Raw genomic sequence first — 19,912 nt, 5'->3', positions numbered from 1 at the left:
CTCTGGATCAAGATGACGCCTGGGGGAAATTCAAAGGTAAAGAATCTGCAACTAGAATATGTCTCTACCAGATAAGGCATTACTAAAGGTAAGTAACTTGTTCTCCTTATCTCCCCTGATATAAACAGGAAAAGTCAGTCTACTTTAAAATCAAAATCTGGAAAAAGGGGTGTGTACTTACCACACTATTAGGCAAGAGATCAGAACTGTGACTTTGAGTGTCTCTGAATTTAGGCAGACATGCAATCCAATCCCTTAGTGGCACATTTTGTGCACCAACCTGAGGTTGAACTGTAAAACTCTTAGTCTTCTTGAGCACACATTGTTAACTTGTGTAATAAAGTAGCTGACCTTATGGAGTGTCAAGTGAGACTGCATATGTAGGGGACTGGTAACCTACAGTGGTATTAAGGCTATTCTGGCCAATCTAAGGTTCACAGAAAAGCTCCAGGTGACCAAAGCATTGCAAGCAAATGCTTGTTCCAGCAGTCGAGCAGAGAGCGTTGTGGGAGAGGTTGAACATCTTTGGCAGAATTATGACGATGTTATGCATGTATGGCAGTGTTGTGGTCCAAAACTGTAGGAATAAATGCTTGAACAGGTAACCACCAGTAGTGAGCCTGTTGTCTCAGGTGAATAATTGCACAGAAAACATCACTAGTGACACTGTGTGCAGGAGGAGAGGGAGCGAACGGCACTACAGAAAGAATGACAGGTAAGTCATTTATGTTTTCAACCTGATAAAAACTGGATTTTGTCTAGATAAACATGTTCCCAGTTCTAAAGGTAGATTAAAAAATAATATACTTTGTGATATTGATGCAGTTACTTGATTTGCAACATCAGAGATGTTACAGGATTGCAAGGTATAATTATCTTAAATGGCAAGCATATGTGCCCTTTTTGGTCGTTTGCATCTTACAGATTGGTTTACCTTGATACATAAAGCATATAACCAGTGATCATTAAGTTTCATTAATGCTTTACCTATACCAAGTAGCCCGGACCTGTTCTGGTCCTGAATGCAGTTTGTCATCTAAAAAAGTGAGGGAGTTGGATCTTGTGCATTACTATTCACAAACAAATTGCTAAACCATGTTTAATAAGGTTTCCGCAGTCTGTCAGTATTCACAAATCAATAGATTGAAAGGCCTTGCCAATAAATGTTTCTGAATCTGCCTGTGAAATGTCAGCTCTTGTACCTTATCTGAGTGTACACTTGCTTTTCTTTGAGATTCTCAAGATACAAAACTACTTACCTGCAGCATTTCCCTTTTCCTCTAAGTAAATCAGCACTCCTATGCTTACCATGCGTGTGATCTGTACACTTGTGTTCGCCTTTTTTTTTCTTACTCTTCTCTTTCTCTATTTCAGATAGTAACAAACAAAAGCATACCTCGAAACCTTCTGAGCGAGGTAGTCCGCTCTGCTGTGTGCTTCATTCCCTCCTCCAGGCTTACTCTGTGGCTACTCTGAGGTGTTAGTTTCAGAATGCCTTCAAAGGGGTTACCTGGGCCTACAATTAACCCAAACATGCCCAACTTTCTTGCCAGTTCTGCTCTGGGTATTTTTGTCTTATTCCATGATCCTTAACACCTCTTTTTTTTTTTTTTTTTTACATCTTCCTTCTCTTCCATATCTTGTTCCTTAAACTCTTTCTTTGTGCCACTGTTCTCCTTTCTGTCATATTTCTTTTATAATCATGTGGTTTCCTAATAGTTTATTTTCCATTCAATCCTCATGTGTCTCTACCAAACATGTTACCATCTTTCCAATGTCTAATTTTAATCTATCTTCTGTTGGTTTGTTCCTTATTGTCAACTACAACCTATTCCCCATTGTTGTGCACCTCACTGTCATTGTATTTCCCATTGTTTTCTTTCACCCATTCATATCTTCCTCATTCCCTTCACCTTAGATCTCAATGCTTGTGGTCTTGTCATGGTTCTATTCCTCTGTGTTGAGTTCATAATCCTGTTTCATTATCTTGGACTAAGTTGCCACTTTTTCGCCTTTAATAGACATGCTGAAGCCACTGTCTTTAATAGCCATGCTGGAGTTTGTCTAATGGCAAACCTACCTTTAATAGATAATTCTTTCTTTACCAAGCTCATGTTAAGCAGCAGTCAAACTTTGTTTAATGTTTGCTTGTCTTTCGATAGCAATTTCAAGTTCACTATTCTAAATGTAGGCTTTTGTATATAGAGGACCTTTCGTGCACTGCATCCCACTGTCCCTGGAAATGTTTCTTCATTGAGTGAAGCTTTTTGCATCCTCATCACCAGTTATGTTATGATATTTTATGTAGCTCAGCGTTCAGAGTTTTCAGTGGCCCCCTTGGTGCTAGTTGGAGTTTCTGAGTTAATTGAAAGGTTGGGCCCAACAGGCTTGTGCTCCCTTTTGAGAGTAGGTCTAGTGACCCTCCACTTTAACCTTTATTTGCACGTTCGAGCCACCATTTTAATTGTACGGCCTGAACTGAGTGGTTAGTCTACTGTATTACTCTAAACCTGTGTCCGACTTCATTGATAACCATGGTTTTCACTATTGCTTCTGTTTGCACCCTGTCATTCAGATTGTTCTTTCTGGTTGTAGGTAATCTTCATAGAGCTATTGGCGGTGAAGGAAAGGATGGTTTTGCAACTAAACCAAAATTATATGTTTTAGAGGAGAAACCACAATCATAATCTGTAACACTTATAATTTATAAAAAATATTTCTGTTAATGAAATGATGAAAAATATTTGTTAAAAATGTAAAGCTAATTTTTTTGTCAAAATTGTTAAAATCACCTGTCGTTGCACATTGATGACAAATGGTGTGACAAGGTTCATAGACTTAAATCCAGGTTATACATTTTCTCATAATCCAGATCGTTGTTCTTCACTACATTTCTACTTCAGTAAGTTGTTACTGTATATAATATGCTTAGTACGTCTGTTCAGCTTAGTTGTAACCCATTGAATTCATAAATACAGTCTCAGACAGCATGTGTTTTGTAGATTTATGTACTTCTTCAGCGCTCCGTGTTTGTTTTTAGATCATTGGATTGTAAGCTTCACAATTTCTCACTACCGTGGTTCATATATTAAAGTCCTCTCTGATCCAGTTACTTCACAAAATATTCTTATCTATTACCACTTGTTACTCGCTAATAGGGCTAACACTAATATAGTCTTTTTTCCATGCTTTGTTAAATTATCATTTATGCTTGTAAATGGAGAGTAGTGGGTTGGTGGTAATCACAGCTTTGTATCATGGAAGTTCGTAGCTGTTAAAGAAGCATGTAATACATACTAAATTGGTGTATTTCTAAAATTGTGAATGGAGCTGTGGCAGTAGGAGACCTTTTCTTGGGCATTCCTTGGTCTGGAATGTGATAGGAGTTAGAAACTTAGGCCCAACATTTCACAGTAAAATTATATCTCAGTGCCCTTTCAGTGAAATAGCTTCAAAGATGAATAGGTAATCACAGGGAAGTAAGTAAAGAAAAGTCAAAAAATACTGTAGTGCTAGGATAGAACCAACAATTGTTACACAGAGCTTTACAGAAACTGTCAATAAGAACACATAAAAATACTTTAAGGGGACTCTCTAAAAATACCAAACTTCAGGGCCTATATCTCAAATGGCTGACCAGGGTCAGTATTGTTCAGTGCCAAGGGAACCCATGGGAGGGGGGACACCCTCTTGAACTAAGTTCTCCACCAATTCCCACTGGGAAGGGAACTCTATAGTAAAGGACCAACCACAACAGTTTTGTACAACTATTTCTGCAGAAAGGGGTCGAAATAGGGCCCGAAAGGTTTTAGAATCTGGTTGGCCGGCTCTGGCTAAATAATCCCCTCCCCGTGTTTGAGAATGGCGAGACATTGGGGGTGGAGGGGGGGAGGGGATATGCAGGTTTAGGTCATTCTAGTACTGGGAAGTTTTGACAAGTGGACACCTGAAGAATGTGAAGATAGGAAGAGTCTCTGGCTCTACAGCCCAATTAAAATACAATAGTCTTAGTCTTGATATTGCTTTCAAACAAGCCGGTTGACAGGGGTCTTTTAGTTCCTTTTCCAGTTTTCATTCACAACCGCAGTGATGTGCACCTTGTGATGGATGTGTGATGGCCAGAACTGCCCATCACCTAGTAGGACACTGGACACGTGTGCTTTTTTTGTCACCCACAGGTTACAGTATCATATTTTCCAGAATAGTCATATAACCTCAGCCTAGGGGAGAGGAAAGTTCTGCTCCTTCCGCTTTCTCGGCCCATCACCAATGTAGAGAGGCTTCCTAGTGTCCAAATGATGTTCAGGTTACTGGAGCCAGTATTATTCCATCTTAGGAGGTGAAATGTGGAAGCATGAGTCAACCTTAGTTAAGCTTTGTTTAAAGCCATCTGATAGCTAAATAAAGCAGTGATTTTCCCCACAGTTTGGATTAGATATATGCACCATTGTAAATACAGTCTAGGGCGCTCAGATTCTCTTCCTTGTAATAGGGACTTTCTTAATCATAAATATAAAATTCATAAGCCACCCTCTCCATAATGGTATATTCTTAAATATTCATTAAAGAGAGAACACATTTTGAAATGCAAAACTTATCGTTTTCAAACAGTTTTGTCAAGAAACATGGCGCAGAGTCAGTATTTTTTTGTCTGTTTTTTTACGAACCTGTTTAAGTGGAGGTAATTCTATATAATGAAAAATTAAGACAAGAACTGGTGCTTTTGGATTGATACTTGAACCTGTAGATTCCTTACCTTTTAATATTCTCAGGTGCCGACTAGGTCTGGGGATCTTTTGCATTAGCTCTCTGGCCCTGGGAGGTGGCATCGAGGCTAGATGTGTAGTCTTTATGACGACACTTGAGTCACGGAAGTTCGGTTTTAACAGCCCTATCCACATGATCCAGAGGAGATTTCTGACAAATCACATTGTGTACACTTTGGTGGAGGAGAATGTCCTCTTAAAATGATCTTGCTTTAATCCTTGCTATGTTGCGCTATATGTATGTCCATCATGGCACGATTACTGTATGTGATGTCTCGGCTTGAAACATGACACTTTGTTGTACGCCCTCTGTAGGAAGTTGGCTTTGTATGCACTATTTCAAAGTAAGGAATAGTATGCACAGAGTCCAAGGGTTCCCCTTAGAGGTAAGATAGTGGCAAAAAGAGATAATACTAATGCTCTATTTTGTGGTAGTGTGGTCGAGCAGTAGGCTTATCAAAGGAGTAGTGTTAAGCATTTGTTGTACATACACAAGCAATAAATGAGGAACACACACTCAAAGACAATTCCAGGCCAATAGGTTTTTGTATAGAAAAATATATTTTCTTAGTTTATTTTAAGAACCACAGGTTCAAGATTTACATGTAATACTTTAAATGAAAGGTATTGCAGGTAGGCACTTTAGGAACTTTGAATTAGCAAAATAGCATATACACTTTTCACATAAATCACATATAGCTATTTTAAAACTAGACACAGTGCAATTTTCAACAGTTCCTAGGGGGAGTAAGAGTTTGTTAGTTTTTGCAGGTAAGTAAACCACCTAGGGGTTCAAGTTTGGGTCCAAGGTAGCCCACAGTTGGGGGTTCAGAGCAACCCCAAAGTTACCACACCAGCAGCTCAGGGCCGGTCAGGTGCAGAGGTCAAAGTGGTGCCCAAAACGCATAGGCTTCAATGGAGAAGGGAGTGCCCCGGTTCCAGTCTGCCAGCAGGTAAGTACCCGTGTCTTCGGAGGGCAGACCAGGGGGGTTTTGTAGGGCACCGGGGGGGACACAAGTCAGCACAGAAAGTACACCCTCAGCAGCACGGGGCGGCCGGGTGTAGTGTGCAAACACGCATCGGGTTTTCAATAGGTTTCAATGGGAGACCAAGGGGTCTCTTCAGCGATGCAGGCAAGGGGGGGCTCCTCGGGGTAGCCACAACCTGGGCAAGGGAGAGGGCCTCCTGGGGGTCACTCCTGCACTGGAGTTCGGATCCTTCAGGTCCTGGGGGCTGCGGGTGCAGAGTCTTTACCAGGCGTCGGGATCTGAGGAGCAGGCAGTCGCGGTCAGGGGGAGCCTCGGGATTCCCTCTGCAGGCGTCGCTGTGGGAGCTCAGGGGGGGCAACTCTGGCTACTCGCAGTCGCCGGGAAGTCCTCCCTGAAGTGATTGTTCTCCACAAGTCGAGCCGGGGGCGTCGGGTGCAGAGTAGCAAGTCTCACGCTTCCGGCGGGAAACGCAAGTTGTTTTAAAGTTGCTCCTTCGTTACAAAGTTGCAGTCTTGGGTAAACAGAGCCGCTGTCCTCAGGAGTTCTTGGTCCTTCTAGAGCAGGGCAGTCCTCTGAGGATTCAGAGGGCGCTGGTCCCTGGGGAAAGCATCGCTGGAGCATTTTCTTTAGAAGTGGGGAGACAGGCTGGAAGAGCTGGGGCCAAAGCAGTTGGTGTCTCTGTCTTCTCTGCAGGGTTTTTCAGCTTAGCAGTCCTCTTCTTCTTAGGTTGCAGGAATCTCGTTTCCTAGGTTCTGGGGAGTCCCTAAATACCGAATTTAGGGGTGTGTTTAGGTCTGGGAGGGCAGCAGCCAATGGCTACTGTCCTTGAGGGTGGCTACACCCTCTTTGTGCCTCCTCCCTGAGGGGAGGGTAGCACATCCCTAATCCTATTGGGGGAATCCTCCATCTGCAAGATGAAGGATTTCTAAAAGTCAGTCACCTCAGCTCAGGACACCTTAGGGGCTGTCCTGACTGGCCAGTGACTCCTCCTTGTTTTTCTCACTATCTCTCCTGGACTTGCCGCCAAAAGTGGGGGCTGTGTCCAGGGGGCGGGCATCTCCACTAGCTGGAGTGCCCTGGGGCATTGTAACACGAAGCCTGAGCCTTTGAAGCTCACTGCTAGGTGTTACAGTTCCTGCAGGGGGGAGGTGTGAAGCACCTCCACCCAGAGCAGGCTTTTATTTCTGTCCTCAGAGAGCACAAAGGCCCTCACCACATGGGGTCAGAAACTCGTCTCTCAGCAGAGTCAGTCCTGCACTGAACAATTGGGTAAAATACAGGGGGCATCTCTAAGATGCCCTCTGTGTGCATTTTTTTAATGAATCCAACACTGGCGTCAGTGTGGGTTTATTATTCTGAGAAGTTTGATACCAAACTTCCCAGTATTCAGTGTAGCCATTATGGAGCTGTGGAGTTCGTTTTTGACAGACTCCCAGACCATATACTCTTATGGCTACCCTGCACTTACAATGTCTAAGGTTTTGCTTAGACACTGTAGGGGCATAGTGCTCATGCACCTATGCCCTCACCTGTGGTATAGTGCACCCTGCCTTAGGGCTGTAAGGCCTGTTAGAGTGGTGACTTACCTATGCCATAGGCAGTGTGAGGTTGGCATGGCACCCTGAGGGGAGTGCCATGTCGACTTAGTCATTTTCTCCCCACCAGCACACACAAGCTGGTAAGCAGTGTGTATGTGCTGAGTGAGGGGTCCCTAGGGTGGCATAAGACATGCTGCAGCCCTTAGAGACCTTAGGGGTATCAGTTACAAGGGACTTACCTACGTGCCAGGGTTGTGCCAATTGTGGAAACAATGGTACATTTTAGGTGAAAGAACACTGGTGCTGGGGCCTGGTTAGCATGGTCCCAGCACACTTCTCAGTCAAGTCAGCATCAGTATCAGGCAAAAAGTGGGGGGGGGTAACTGCAACAGGGAGCCATTTCTTTACACCCTCTGTCATCAGATGCACCCTGAGGCCATCAAGGAATAGTTTACCAAACTCTTTATGACATGTTCCAATGAAGGCTGTAGGAGTTGTCGTGGAACAAGGTATCTTTTGAGGTAATGACAGAGATCAATATTCACCTCAAGATCCTCACCCTCCACTAAGTTCTCAAAGGAGAAGAATTAACACCACAAGAAGAAAAAGCATTAATTCCTTCTCCTTGTTGGCCCAAAAGCACAGACATGTGTTCTGCGGTGCCCCCCACCTCAGTGCTGGGGTTAGTAGAGATTTTCCTTGCACTACAGCCGGTGGCCCAGGATCCAGCACCATTGACTCCACTTAACCAGTGTAGGTACGCACCTACCCAGAGTTCCTCCTGCCAGGAGCAGATCTGTTCTGGTGTTATCTAAGCCATTGCAAATATTTCAAGGAAAGTGGCTATTCCCTATGGTGCGCCGGCTAATCCCATGGGACAGGTTTGTGGGTTTTTTGATCTTTTAACACCCCTACCATTGGCGCCTAACAGAGTTTTCCTGGAGCCTCTTCAGTTTGGGGCTCCTCTTGGTACATTACTGGGTTCAGCCTTTCAGGGTCTGTGCAGAGTCTCACCCCGATGTTGACTATGGTGCCACAAACAGCACCGATCTACTCACCTCCTCTGGTACATTCAGGCCTGGCACCACGTATGGCGCTGTTTTCAGTGACAACACTGTAAGTCACTAAAGACACCTTTCTTTGTGTAAAGAAGCACAGATGCAGAAGGAGAAGACTCCGGATTATCGGAACAAGGGCAGTTTGAGAACAATCATGGCAAACATCTAGGCAGGCATTGATTCAGGCACTCAGCAGAGAGGAGATTCTGACAATCCTTCTTTTGAAACATTTGTGCTTCATTGTACCGAGTCACAGTGCAAAATTGTCAGAACTCATTACTTGAAATTCTGCAAATCCCAGTATCTGTTGGCCCTAGAAGAGCAGTAATATATTACATGAACTGGAATTAAGACCAGATGACCAACTGTTCATTAGATACACTGATTGCAAAAAAGGTAAAGCAATCCATAAATGCATGAATTCCACATAGGTTAACCTGTCTGTTAAGATTTGATGCACATTACCTAAGAAAAGTCCCAACTGAAGGAATAAGAGCCCATTCCACCAGAGTCAAGAGTTCCCCAGCAGTTCTTACAAGAGGATTACCCATTTCAGACATTTACATGGTGGCCACATGACCTGCTCTCTGCACCTTCCCAAGCATTACTATTTGGATCTCAAAGTAAGAAGAGGCAGTTACTAGTTCACTATTTTCTATCTAAAACAACTTTTCTCCACACTCTCCTCCTTCAAATTGTTGCTAGGAAATCTCTTCAGAGGTGAAGAATCTTCAGGTTGAAGTATCCATCAGAAGGAAAAGTTACTTACTTTCTGGAGCAGTATTTCTAGAGGATACTCTGTCTACCTGCAGATTCCTTGCTGCCCCCCATCACCCCTTCCACCTACGAGGCTTTGACTCAGATGATGATGTAACAAATCCATATTTGATGCCGAGATGGAATTGATTACTGATATAAATGTTTTCCAGATCTAGTCTGCATTTGGGAATGTTTAAAGGTGAGGAATCCTCATGTAGATCGGGTATCCACCAGAAACGAACTTTTCCTTATAAGTTTGCTAAAAAAAGTTTAACATTGATGTAGAATTTTCCCTCGGTGTCTTTGGATGTTAGTCACTGGTTTAATAGAGGTGCAACATAGTCTACCGTGCGCTGCCTCAGACATGCACAGTCCACAAATTCCACCCTCATATACATGCTTTTGCACTCAACCATGCCCCATACATGAGAAAAAAAGAGTCTAGCTGAATTTTATACATGATGGCTGTCGGTAAAACTCTTAATTTGTAGAGGAACGGGAAAAAGGTCTGTCCTTTAGACATAGTCATACATGTTCCACTAACAGTCCCACAAAGCCCAATTAGTGGCAGCAATACCGTCTCTTCAAAAGAGTGGTGCCCAGCTATGAGGTCTCAATCTAGTAAACAGACCGGGCCCTCTGTGAACTTGCATAATTGTCAGGTTCACTGGAGGAATACAACAAAAAATGACAGCAAACTACATAGAACACAAGGCAAGGCAGCATGGCTCTCCAAAGCTGCACATGGGACTTTCTACTCCAGCTGTTGAAATTGCCATGCATTACATGAGACCCCTGCTGCAGTGTAGGAAAGCCTAGTGGCTCTAGGTTACTCTGGACTGGAACGGCAGATTAACACTGTTCCTAATAACTCATTGCCTGGTGGTGCTAGAGAAAGGACATACATGCAGAAGTATCATTTCAGAAGGCCATTTATGTTTGGCTGATTGCATAGATCAAGCATTGCAAGGCTGAAGAGTGCACACATTTGATGTCGCAGTCCAGCGAGAGTGGTCCACTGCAGAACATTATCATGTTGGGACTCAGTAGACCACCAAGCTCTGAAATGTTTTCTTCCACCCATCCTGTTAGATATTGTAGTAATCGAATCAGACAGAAGGACAATAATGTTATTATTTGAGCATACCAGGAGGGACAACATAAAGAGTTCTCCTGAATACCTGATGTACAGGCATTTTGGAATTGGGACTCTGCATCACCATCACAGGTATTTCTCTACCAGTTCTCAAGGATGGTTGTTTTGAGCAAATATTTTTAGGAAGAGCATGGATTTGTTCAGCATAGAACAAAGATGACATTGACCATGTCAGACAAGCCACACTAGTTGGTGGTATCCTAATTGCTTTCTCATCTTCAATTCCTCCATATCTCCTATAGAGAAATTCGAGGAAGATCCTTCACTGTATGTTTCCATCTCTGAACTTGATTGGCTGGCTCTGTGGTATTGCCCAGACTACAGTAATATCCTAAATGAAGCAAAACATCCTTCCAGCAGAGAAAAAGCTGTCTTTGCACTCACTGCTTAATGGGAATTTACTTCTGTGCATCGTTTTTTTTACGATATTGGTGATCCAAAATTGTCAAAGAAAAGTCTAGAAAGCCTCAAAGAAAAGTAATCTAGCTGGTCATGCATTTATATCCCCTTCGGGAGTTAGGCATAGTGTTCTTTAAACTGATTTTTTGAGGCTTTCTAGAAAGCTCAAAGAAAAGTAATCTAGCTGGTCATGCATCTATTTCCTCTTCGGGAGTTAGGCATAGTGTTGTATAAACTGATACAACCAGTAGTCTTTTTCAAGCCCGTACACAAAACAGGTTTATATTGCATTTAAGGTGGCCTTATGATTACCTATAATTGCTTTGGGTTGTGAGTTAAAATACAGATCTTTAAGCTGTATGCATATTCTGTTTTTCACCATGATAGTATATAACTGATGATTCATCCCTTTTTTCTTGCTAGTTTTGTTTCTGATTTCTACAATCTTTACATAGTTTCTTTGGTATCTTACATCTTTTTACACTAATCCATTATGTCCTGGAGGAAGATTTGTTTGCAATATGACTGTAGAACCGTGGTAGAAGAAAGATAAGTAGGCAAAACATGTATTTGTAACTCTTGGTCTATTTTCCATTGGGACTACCTTTTCAAAACAATTTTGTTGTTGTGAGGATAGTATTTTAGGGTCAGATCTATTTTATTGAATCTAGTAAGATGGAGCGAGACACAGAACATTGTATGAATCACAATTACCAAAGGTCATTCCAAGGCGCCCTATCTGTCACAGGACAAAATCATAAAGGTGACCATGAAGAGTGGACTTGTGTAAAATAAAGCTAACATCAACATTGTCTCGGCACGCCTCGTGGGAATTGTATGGCTAGGGACATACGAAGCCAGCACATAATCAATCCTCAGTGAAAATATACCCTCACTCTTGTGAAAGAGCCCTTCAGCCCATATCTGCTGGAAGATGCAAAACCTCTTTATCACCAGCAAGACGACACTGCAGATGAGTTCACAGAGATCAACAAAACTAATAATCCTGGGAGAAATCACAGCTGCTAAGTAAGAAAAGCTCTTGCTGAGTCCACCAAACAAAATACATGTCTTCTCCTTCTGCTTGACTCACAGCCACACTAGGTAGCATAAGGTTTTTTTTTCCCTGGCCATTGACTAAGGCCTCAAATCCGGGAACAGCAGCAGTTTCACATCCACCAGCTTTACAATATTCCATTGTGTTTCTGCCCTCAAACGTTGGTCTTGCAGCTCCATCAGTCTTACCACAGCTATCACATAGGTGGCAGAACCTTGTTTCAGTTGGTTCACAATAAGGGGGAGCCTAAATACTTTACACAATCCTCAAACGGCTGTAGCTTCAGCAAAATCTTCTATTAAGGTGACATGAGCTTTAATAATGAAGCTTCTTCTTGGGTTGTCAAGAATTTCAATCCTTCAGGGGGATCAGGGGATCAGCTTTCACCTCAAAAGACTGCACTTCAACCAGATGTTCTGCACCTACATCCTTCATTTAACCCTCTGGAGATGCGTTCAGCCCTGTCCACTCTTTGCTCAACGACCAGTACCCTGCTTGATAGACCCTCCAATTTGCTTTCCACCTCCTTCTGGGTCTACTTAATGGTGCCAGGCTCCTTCATTATGTCAGTATGCAGGACATGCATGTATGAGTAGATTTAAACAGCGCCTTCTCACCCTATGACATGGCCCAGTCGTAGCATAGCATTGAGGAAAGAGACATCTTTCTTCTCCGGACTGCCACATGTCTGTAGGCTGGTGTCATGGGCATTGTTATGTAGCATCTCCACTACAGCCCCGGTAGCTGCAACACAATACACTCTGCCGCCGCAGGTTTCCAGCCACACTTCCAACACAAGCGCCTGGTGTCTCCCCAGCTAATCCGAGGACGTGGCAGTCTCACAGAACCTGAATGCAGCCATGGGGACCAGGAAGCGGGGAGTGGCCACAGGCACCAACAAAAAGCAGCTATCTTGCTGCCCACATGAACCTGACCTCTGAGGACAGTATTTTACATGACTATATAGTACTAGAGAACTAAGTGATGCCTTTTAGTCAAAGCCAAGATTCATACAAGATGTGTGAGTGAGCTTCATGGAGGCCAGTCCAACTCTTTCCCAGACATTACTGCATTGATTCTGACGTGAGAGTATATATATGGATAGGTCAAGCTTCTTTTCTTTTGTTTATTACGATGCCTTGCATTCTGCTGTTTTATCCCTCCACCTTACTGAAGGATGGGCATGCTAATTTGAACCACTATTCATGAATATTACAATCCGTCTGTGTAGCTGAAAGGAGTGAATAGGTAATGCAAGTTCTCCATAACTTGTATTTTTTTTAAATGAATAATTATCATGCCCTTCTACCTTAAAGCCAGGAGAATCGAGGGAGATTCACAAAATGAATCATTGTCCATACGGTCAATGAAAAAAAAAAAGCCAGCTAACGCTGCAAAACATCTGTGCTGAAGTAGCTTACTGGAATCCTTATAGAACTATTGTCAAACTTCCTAATGTCTGTTTTCATCCAACTGCTTGATTTGTCACGTGTCATTGCATTTCTAACAACTGAAGCTGATTTGAAGTGATGACATCTTAAAGCCCTGAATAACCACAGCTGTATCTTTTAGGGACTTTAGGGGAAATATTTGGAGGGCTACAAAACTCATTGTTTTTAGACTACATTGTGAGAGATGGACTGTGTTATATTTACCAAGGTACACAGTTTTGTGGTGCTTAAGATGTTTTAAATTGTATCTTAGCCAATAGGGTTTGGATGTTATATATAATATATTGTAGATTGATCCTCTTCCACACCAGACAAGCAGTACAATGTTCTTACTATGTATAGCGGGAAATCAGAAGATGAATTATACTACAATGCCATTGGTGAACACTTAAAGCAAAAAATAAAAATCCTCCATCAGGTGCTTAAGCAGTTTTTTTTCAGTATCAGGCCATCATCTGTTAGTCTGTAAGGATAGCTACAGTGTCTTCAATTCAATGTTTATTTCGGGATATTTGATATAAAACAGCAACAAATTGTATAATTAATTATTAAAACCCATTTGTAAAACTACATATAAAATATATACAGCAACACCTAAAATATTTTAGATATATACAGACAAACCATTGTAATATTTTACTTTGTAGATGCCAAGTTGCTTGTAAGATATGAGCCACACTAAAAACATTTGCACTTTTTGTGTCAGATTTTAATATCCACAAAGCCTCCTTATACTGTTCAACATGTTGGACAACATATAATGGGCAGAATATTAGGTAATATTTCTCTGTTTTCTTCTGTGTGAGAACCCCGGCCAACAGTTTGGGAGCGATGAGAAGTTGGTAATAGACCAACTACTTGTAAATCCTCTTAACAGTCAGCATCCATATCTAAATTTTATATAGGTGTTTGGCCAAAATAAGGGTAATTGCATCTAAGAAAGGCTTAAACTTTGGGACGTGTTTGATGCCAAAAAAGTGGTCAATAATACTTTGTGTGGATTGAAACTCATATATTTATTTTTCTGGGAGTTTAGTTTGAGACCTGGTTCAACACAAAAACGCACAAATTTATCTAAAATGGAATTTGAGACCCATTAAAGTTATCAATATGAGCAAGTTATCAATATCAGCAAATTAGATGGCAGGGAATCTTACTCCACCCATTTTAGCGGAATCATTATTATAGGCATTAAGCTAGTCAATAGCTTCATTAATGTATAGCGAGAAAAGTTTTGGTGCCAAAAAACACTCCTGCTTAACTTCTTTGTCAGTTCGAGTGCAGTCAGTAAGATTCCCCATCCTTCCATCATCTGTGTTTTTCTGAAGTCTAATAAGAGTGTCCAAGATGTTACCGGGGACGTCCATTTCCTTTAGTAACGCCCTTAATTCTGATCAGGAAATTGTATCAAATGCTGCCTTTAGATCACAACAGCAACATACAGGTGACCAAGCTGTATTTTAACCGTTTTACGATCGATAGGGAGAGAGCGGAAAACCTGGTATATTGTGCTCAATTTCTCTCTAAACACCGCTTGTAAGTGGGTAAGACTAGAATTTCTCAACATCTAATCATGAAGCTTCCTATGCAGTTGGCTGCAAAATATTTTCAGTGTATATCTCCACATATCACATTGTGCTCATCCACAAGGAGCATATTGGCACACAAAGTAGTTTTATTCAGTGCCAGGAACTACTGTGGCAATCAGTGGGGTAACAAAACTGGAAGGGGCTTCCCTGCAAAGAACATGGGGGGGCCCCCCTCCAGACTCACTCAGGGCAGGTGCTGTGCTGAGGGGGCCCCCTGGAGTGGGGCTACAGGACCTTTGTTACACCACCGGTGGCAATGTGCACTTTTCGAGACCAAAACCTTTTTTCTTTCTATTTTCCACTGTTTGTTACAATGGTGAGGGCCTGGCAGCTCCCACAATAATAAAGTGTTACAAAATGCCATGTCAATAAAAAGCCATGCATTGATGAAACCAAAAGACTCACAAAAAAATTACCAATCGGTTCGCTTTGCAGGTGCTTGTTTTTTTCATGCTTCCTAAATCTTGTTGAAAATTGTTACACTGATTTTCTATTAGGAATACTTTTTTTTAAATTCTAGCATGCATCAACACATTTTACTAAATGACGTCTCAAAGAAATCGCACCTAAAGTTTCATTATAGCGAAGCAAAGAATCATTGCTCTTGCTTATAAGCTTCTGCAAACATTTGCATATAATCAGAGGGCATCCTGGGAGCATTATACTTAGCCTCATATTGTTAAACTTTTCAAACATGTGTGTGCACTTTTATTTTTTTGCTGGAACCACTGTCACTGTCAGAAGTGCAGTGTGGCCTTAAAAACTTTATTTACAGTTCCCACCCTAGTAATGAAGGCATTTCATTAATGAACCACAAATACAAGTTCGAACAGCATTAACATATGGATACAAATATTATCTCCACTGAATACAGTTCCCCTCTTTGTAAACTGGCATCCAAAGGGCCTGTGCTGCAGGGGGTCGGGACTACTTTTCCAAAGGACACAATAAACATGAAAATTTGTTGCCCCTGACCCCAAACAATATGTCCCGGTTGTTGGGCGATAGGAATTCCACATCCCTGGCTTCTCTATAATTCCCTCGCAACTTATCTAATTTCTCCACTGCCTCGGGTTGATTCACCAATTCCATTTCCATAGTTCTTATCTCCGTCTGTAACTGAGATAATTCAGCCGTCAGCACTCTAACACCTCATGTCGCCCCCATGCAGTGTCCCCGCACTGCCACCTTGTGAGCCTCTCATTATAGTGCCATGGATGTCGCCCTGTTGTGGTTCTAAAGTAATCAGCAGTTTAGCAAGTTCCTCTCTGTATTTGGGGATCCAATTGAGCCTCTCATTGGAGCCATCAAGAGGGTCTCACAGATCTTTCCCTATCCCATATCGGTGTATATAGCAATGGAGAATGGTCGGAGAGCGTGCGTGCCAGATATACAGCACCTCCACTTATCACCCCCCCCAAGTGATTCACTACATAGGAACTAATCTATTCTTGTGCGAATGTCATGAACCGATGAGTAGAAGGAATGATCCCTCACTAAGGGGTTGAGAAGACGCCAAGCACCGCCTAGGTTGTGGTGCTTCATCCATTCCTGCAGGTGACATGTCCTCCGAATGCACGCCTAACCCTGCAGGGTGGTGACTGATCTATCTAGTGAGATATCAGGCACACAGTTGTAATCTCCACCCCAAATACCTAGAGTCTCCTAGTTATGTAATAGTGCAGGCGTAAGAGTGTCCAGAAATGCAGACTGACAAACATTAGGGGCATAAAATCCCCAATCACCAGTGGGAGGCCATCAAGATGTCCTTCTAAAATCATGTAGCGTCCATCTCGGTCAGTCTTTGTTGCTGTTACTACATAAAGCACATTGGGAGCAATCCAGATCCATACCCCCCTAACATAGGTGGACACAATAGTGTATGTCTGACCCTTTCATTTGGTTCATACTTCGGTAAGTGTTGAATGAGTTATATGTCTCTCCTATAGTATCGCCACATCTATGTGGTGGCGTTTAAGATTTGTTTGTATTTTACATCCCTTAGTTATATTGGCCATACCTCGTACATTCCATGTTAGGAACTTGTAATGAGGGGTGGAAGTGGCCGGATGTTCACCTATGTGTCTCTAGTTTCCTCCCCAGTGCCATGGATTAGGAAGTCCAGTAACCCGCACCTGTTTCCTAGTATTGGAAACCCTATGTCTCTATGGTGAGAATTCAATACTTTAGTTTTTGTTCCCAAAATGAGTCGATGGTCCCACATATTGTGGTGAATTGAGATAGATACATAAAGATAAGAAACATAACAAAAAACATAACAATTTGAACGTCCCCCCTCGCCATTTTGACAGAAAGTCTCCGGTATAATCACCCCAAGTAAACATCAATAACAAGAATTAGAATCTGACTTTCAACGGGTACCATCTTCATCCGATTCGGTTTGTAGTCGGAGGCGTGGCACTCTAGGAAGCACTAAGACTTCTTATCAGCCCGCTGACAAATCTCAGTCGGGTGAGGCCCGTGTGCCCCATGCCATCCCCCAGCTGTCAGTATAGTATAGTAGGTCCAGTTCTCCAGTGGACCATTAGCAGTGTGGAAAGCACTCAACAAACCCTTGGTTTACAGCAGCTCATCCGCTAGTCTAGGCATCAGCTCTGGGCCATGAGTTCCAATGCTGGCTGGTGTCTCAGAGTTATCGGCCACAGAACTGGCCTTTGAGGAGAGACAAGGGTCAAATGATGCACCTCCTCCACTGCTTTTTCTTATTCTCTCACCGTCTGTTTCCGATCAGGCCGGTTTGCTGTCTTTCTGTGCCATCGATGACGTGATGCCAGCCATTCCTCTGTGGATTGTTCCTGCCATACCCTTGGCATGAAGACAGGTCCAGGTGTCCTCTGGAAAAAAAAAAAAAAAAAGTGAATGGATTGTGATAAAGTAGCCTCTTTCTAGCATGGTTACCCACATTTTTGGCCTGTTTGTCAGTGTGTTTGTGTCACTGGGATCCTGCTAGCCAGGACCCCAGTGCTTATGGGTTGTGGCCTACTTGTCAGTATGTTTCACTGTTTTTGTCAGTATGCTTGACTGTGTCACTGGGACCCTGTTAACCAGGACCCCATTGCTTATGCTCTCTATTCCCAAATTTGTTACTACATACTGATAACCCAGTATTTTACCCCAAATTGGCATACTGGTCACCCCTTATAGGTCCCTAGTATATGGTACTTAGGTACCCAGGGCATTTGTGTTCCAGGGGATCCCTATTGGCTGCAGCATTACTTCTGCCACCCATAGGGGGCCCATGCAAAGGCTTCTACAGGACTGCCTTTGCAGCCTGTGTTAAATGGTGCATGCAGCATTTCACAGTAATTTACACTACACCAGGTCACTTATAAGTCACCTATATGCCAGACCTTCCAACCCTGAAGGGTAGGTGCAAAGTACCTGTGTGTGAGGGCACCCCTGCACTAGCAGAGGTGCCCCACATCGTCCAGGACCATTTTCTCAGACTTCATGAGTGCGAGGAAGCCATTTTACATCTTTTACATACATTTATAGGTCAATACCTATGTCCAGCTTCACAATGGTAACCCCAAATATGGCCATGTAAGATGTCTACAACTGGGAATTATACCACAATACTGATTCCAGTATTGGTTGTACAATCCCATGCGCTCTGTGGGGCTCCGCAGTGGACCCCCAGTACTGCCATACCACCCTTCTGAGGTTTTACAGGCAACCCCACCTGCTGCCACCTCACAGACAGCTTTCTGTCCTCCTGTTGCTTGAGCAGCTCAAGCCCAGAAGGGCAGAACAAAGGATTTCCTTTGGGAGAGGGGTGTTACAACCTCTCCCTTTAGTAATAGGTGTTACAGGCTTGGGTGGGGTAGCCTCCCCAAGCCTCTGGAAATGCTTTGAAGGGCACAGATCGGGCCCTCCTTGCATAATCCAGTCTAAAGCGGTTCAGGGACCCACTACTCTGGCATGAAACTGGAGAAAGGAAAGGGGAGTGACCACTCCCCTGTCCATCACCACCCCAGGGGTGCTGCCCAGAGCTCCTCCAGTGTGTCCCTGGGTTTTGCCATCTTGGATTCCAAGGTGGTGGGGCACTCTGGGAGCATCTGAGTGGCCAGTGCCAGCAGATGACGCCAGAGCTCTCCCCTGATAGGTGCTTACCTGGTTAGGTGACCAATCCCCCCTTTCAGGGCTATTTAGGGTCTCTCCTCTGGGTGTTTCTTCAGATTAGGATTGCAAGACTCCAGCAGGTATGCTCTGCATCCTTTACTTCATCTTCTACCAACGGAACCACAGCTGAACCCTCAAGAGGACTTCTGCAGCATTGTATCTTAAGCTCCTGCCAGCAGCTGCAACAGTTTCCAGGTCACGCATCCTCCGAGGACTGCCTGTGTTCAGCCTGCACCAGAAGAACCGAAGGAATCTCCCGTGGAGTAACGGAGTCAGTTCCCTGCTTTAGCAGGCACCTCTATGCAGCGACGACCGGTGGCTTGAGTCCCCTCTCCAGATGACAAGCGTGGATCCAGCAACACGGGTGGTGGTCTAAAGTGACCCTGAAAGTCCCAACTTCCAGCTGTCCATCTTTGGTGGAGGTAAGAGCTTGCCTCCCCACTCAAGATAGTATCCCCGTGCATCTTGTGACTTGCAGTTGCCAAGGTTGTGTGTGACATTCCACAAAGTTCTTCGTGCACAGCACAGCTTAGGCCCCCAGCACTTCATCCTGCGACGCACAGCTGCCTGTGTGGTTCACCGGCGGCGTGGAATCCCTTTGTGTTGTGCTGCGTGGACCTCCATTTGCACCTTCTTAGTCCCCATGCTGTGGGACTCCTGTGTACGCCTCCTGGTCTTCTGAGTTGCTGAGAGCCCCCTCTGTCTACCCCCTCCTGGGTAGAGGCCATCAGGTCCCTCCTGGTCCCAGGCAGTGCCATTTTCCTCCAACGTGAACTTTGCATTTGCCAAGGCTTGTTAGCGGAATCCAGCGACACAAACCAGACTGCAATCATCCATCCGGCGTGGCACATCTTCTGCACCAACCAGGAACGCGTCTGTCTTCTTGGATGCATAACTGACTTTGTCTTCTCACCGGTGGTTCTTCTTTTGCACCTTCATCTGGGTTAGCAGAGGCTCCTGTTCTCCCTGGAGTCTTCAGAGCTTCTTGGACTTGCCCCCCTTCTTCC

At 43.6% G+C, this 19,912-nt stretch overlaps 1 protein-coding gene across 7 annotated transcripts in view; it reads left to right on the top strand.

Annotated features, from left to right (window-relative positions):
• The window catches only part of DPF2 (double PHD fingers 2), a 225,313-nt gene that overhangs the window by 152,278 nt on the left and 53,123 nt on the right, over positions 1–19,912 (top strand). For 4 of the 7 annotated variants that reach the window (XM_069208065.1, XM_069208062.1, XM_069208061.1 and 1 more), the window contains exon 7: positions 1,375–1,416. The exons of the other annotated variants lie outside the window; for them this stretch is intronic. In XM_069208065.1, coding sequence (XP_069064166.1) covers positions 1,375–1,416 — 42 coding nt within the window. The remainder of the gene's footprint in view (positions 1–1,374; positions 1,417–19,912) is intronic. 7 annotated transcript variants of the gene reach the window in all.

This window comes from Pleurodeles waltl, chromosome 9 (assembly GCF_031143425.1).
Source record: "Pleurodeles waltl isolate 20211129_DDA chromosome 9, aPleWal1.hap1.20221129, whole genome shotgun sequence".
In the NCBI taxonomy this organism is placed as follows: Eukaryota; Metazoa; Chordata; class Amphibia; order Caudata; family Salamandridae; genus Pleurodeles; species Pleurodeles waltl.
The sequence above is the reverse complement of the archived record's forward strand: the minus strand, read 5'-3'. Positions and strand labels throughout refer to the sequence as shown.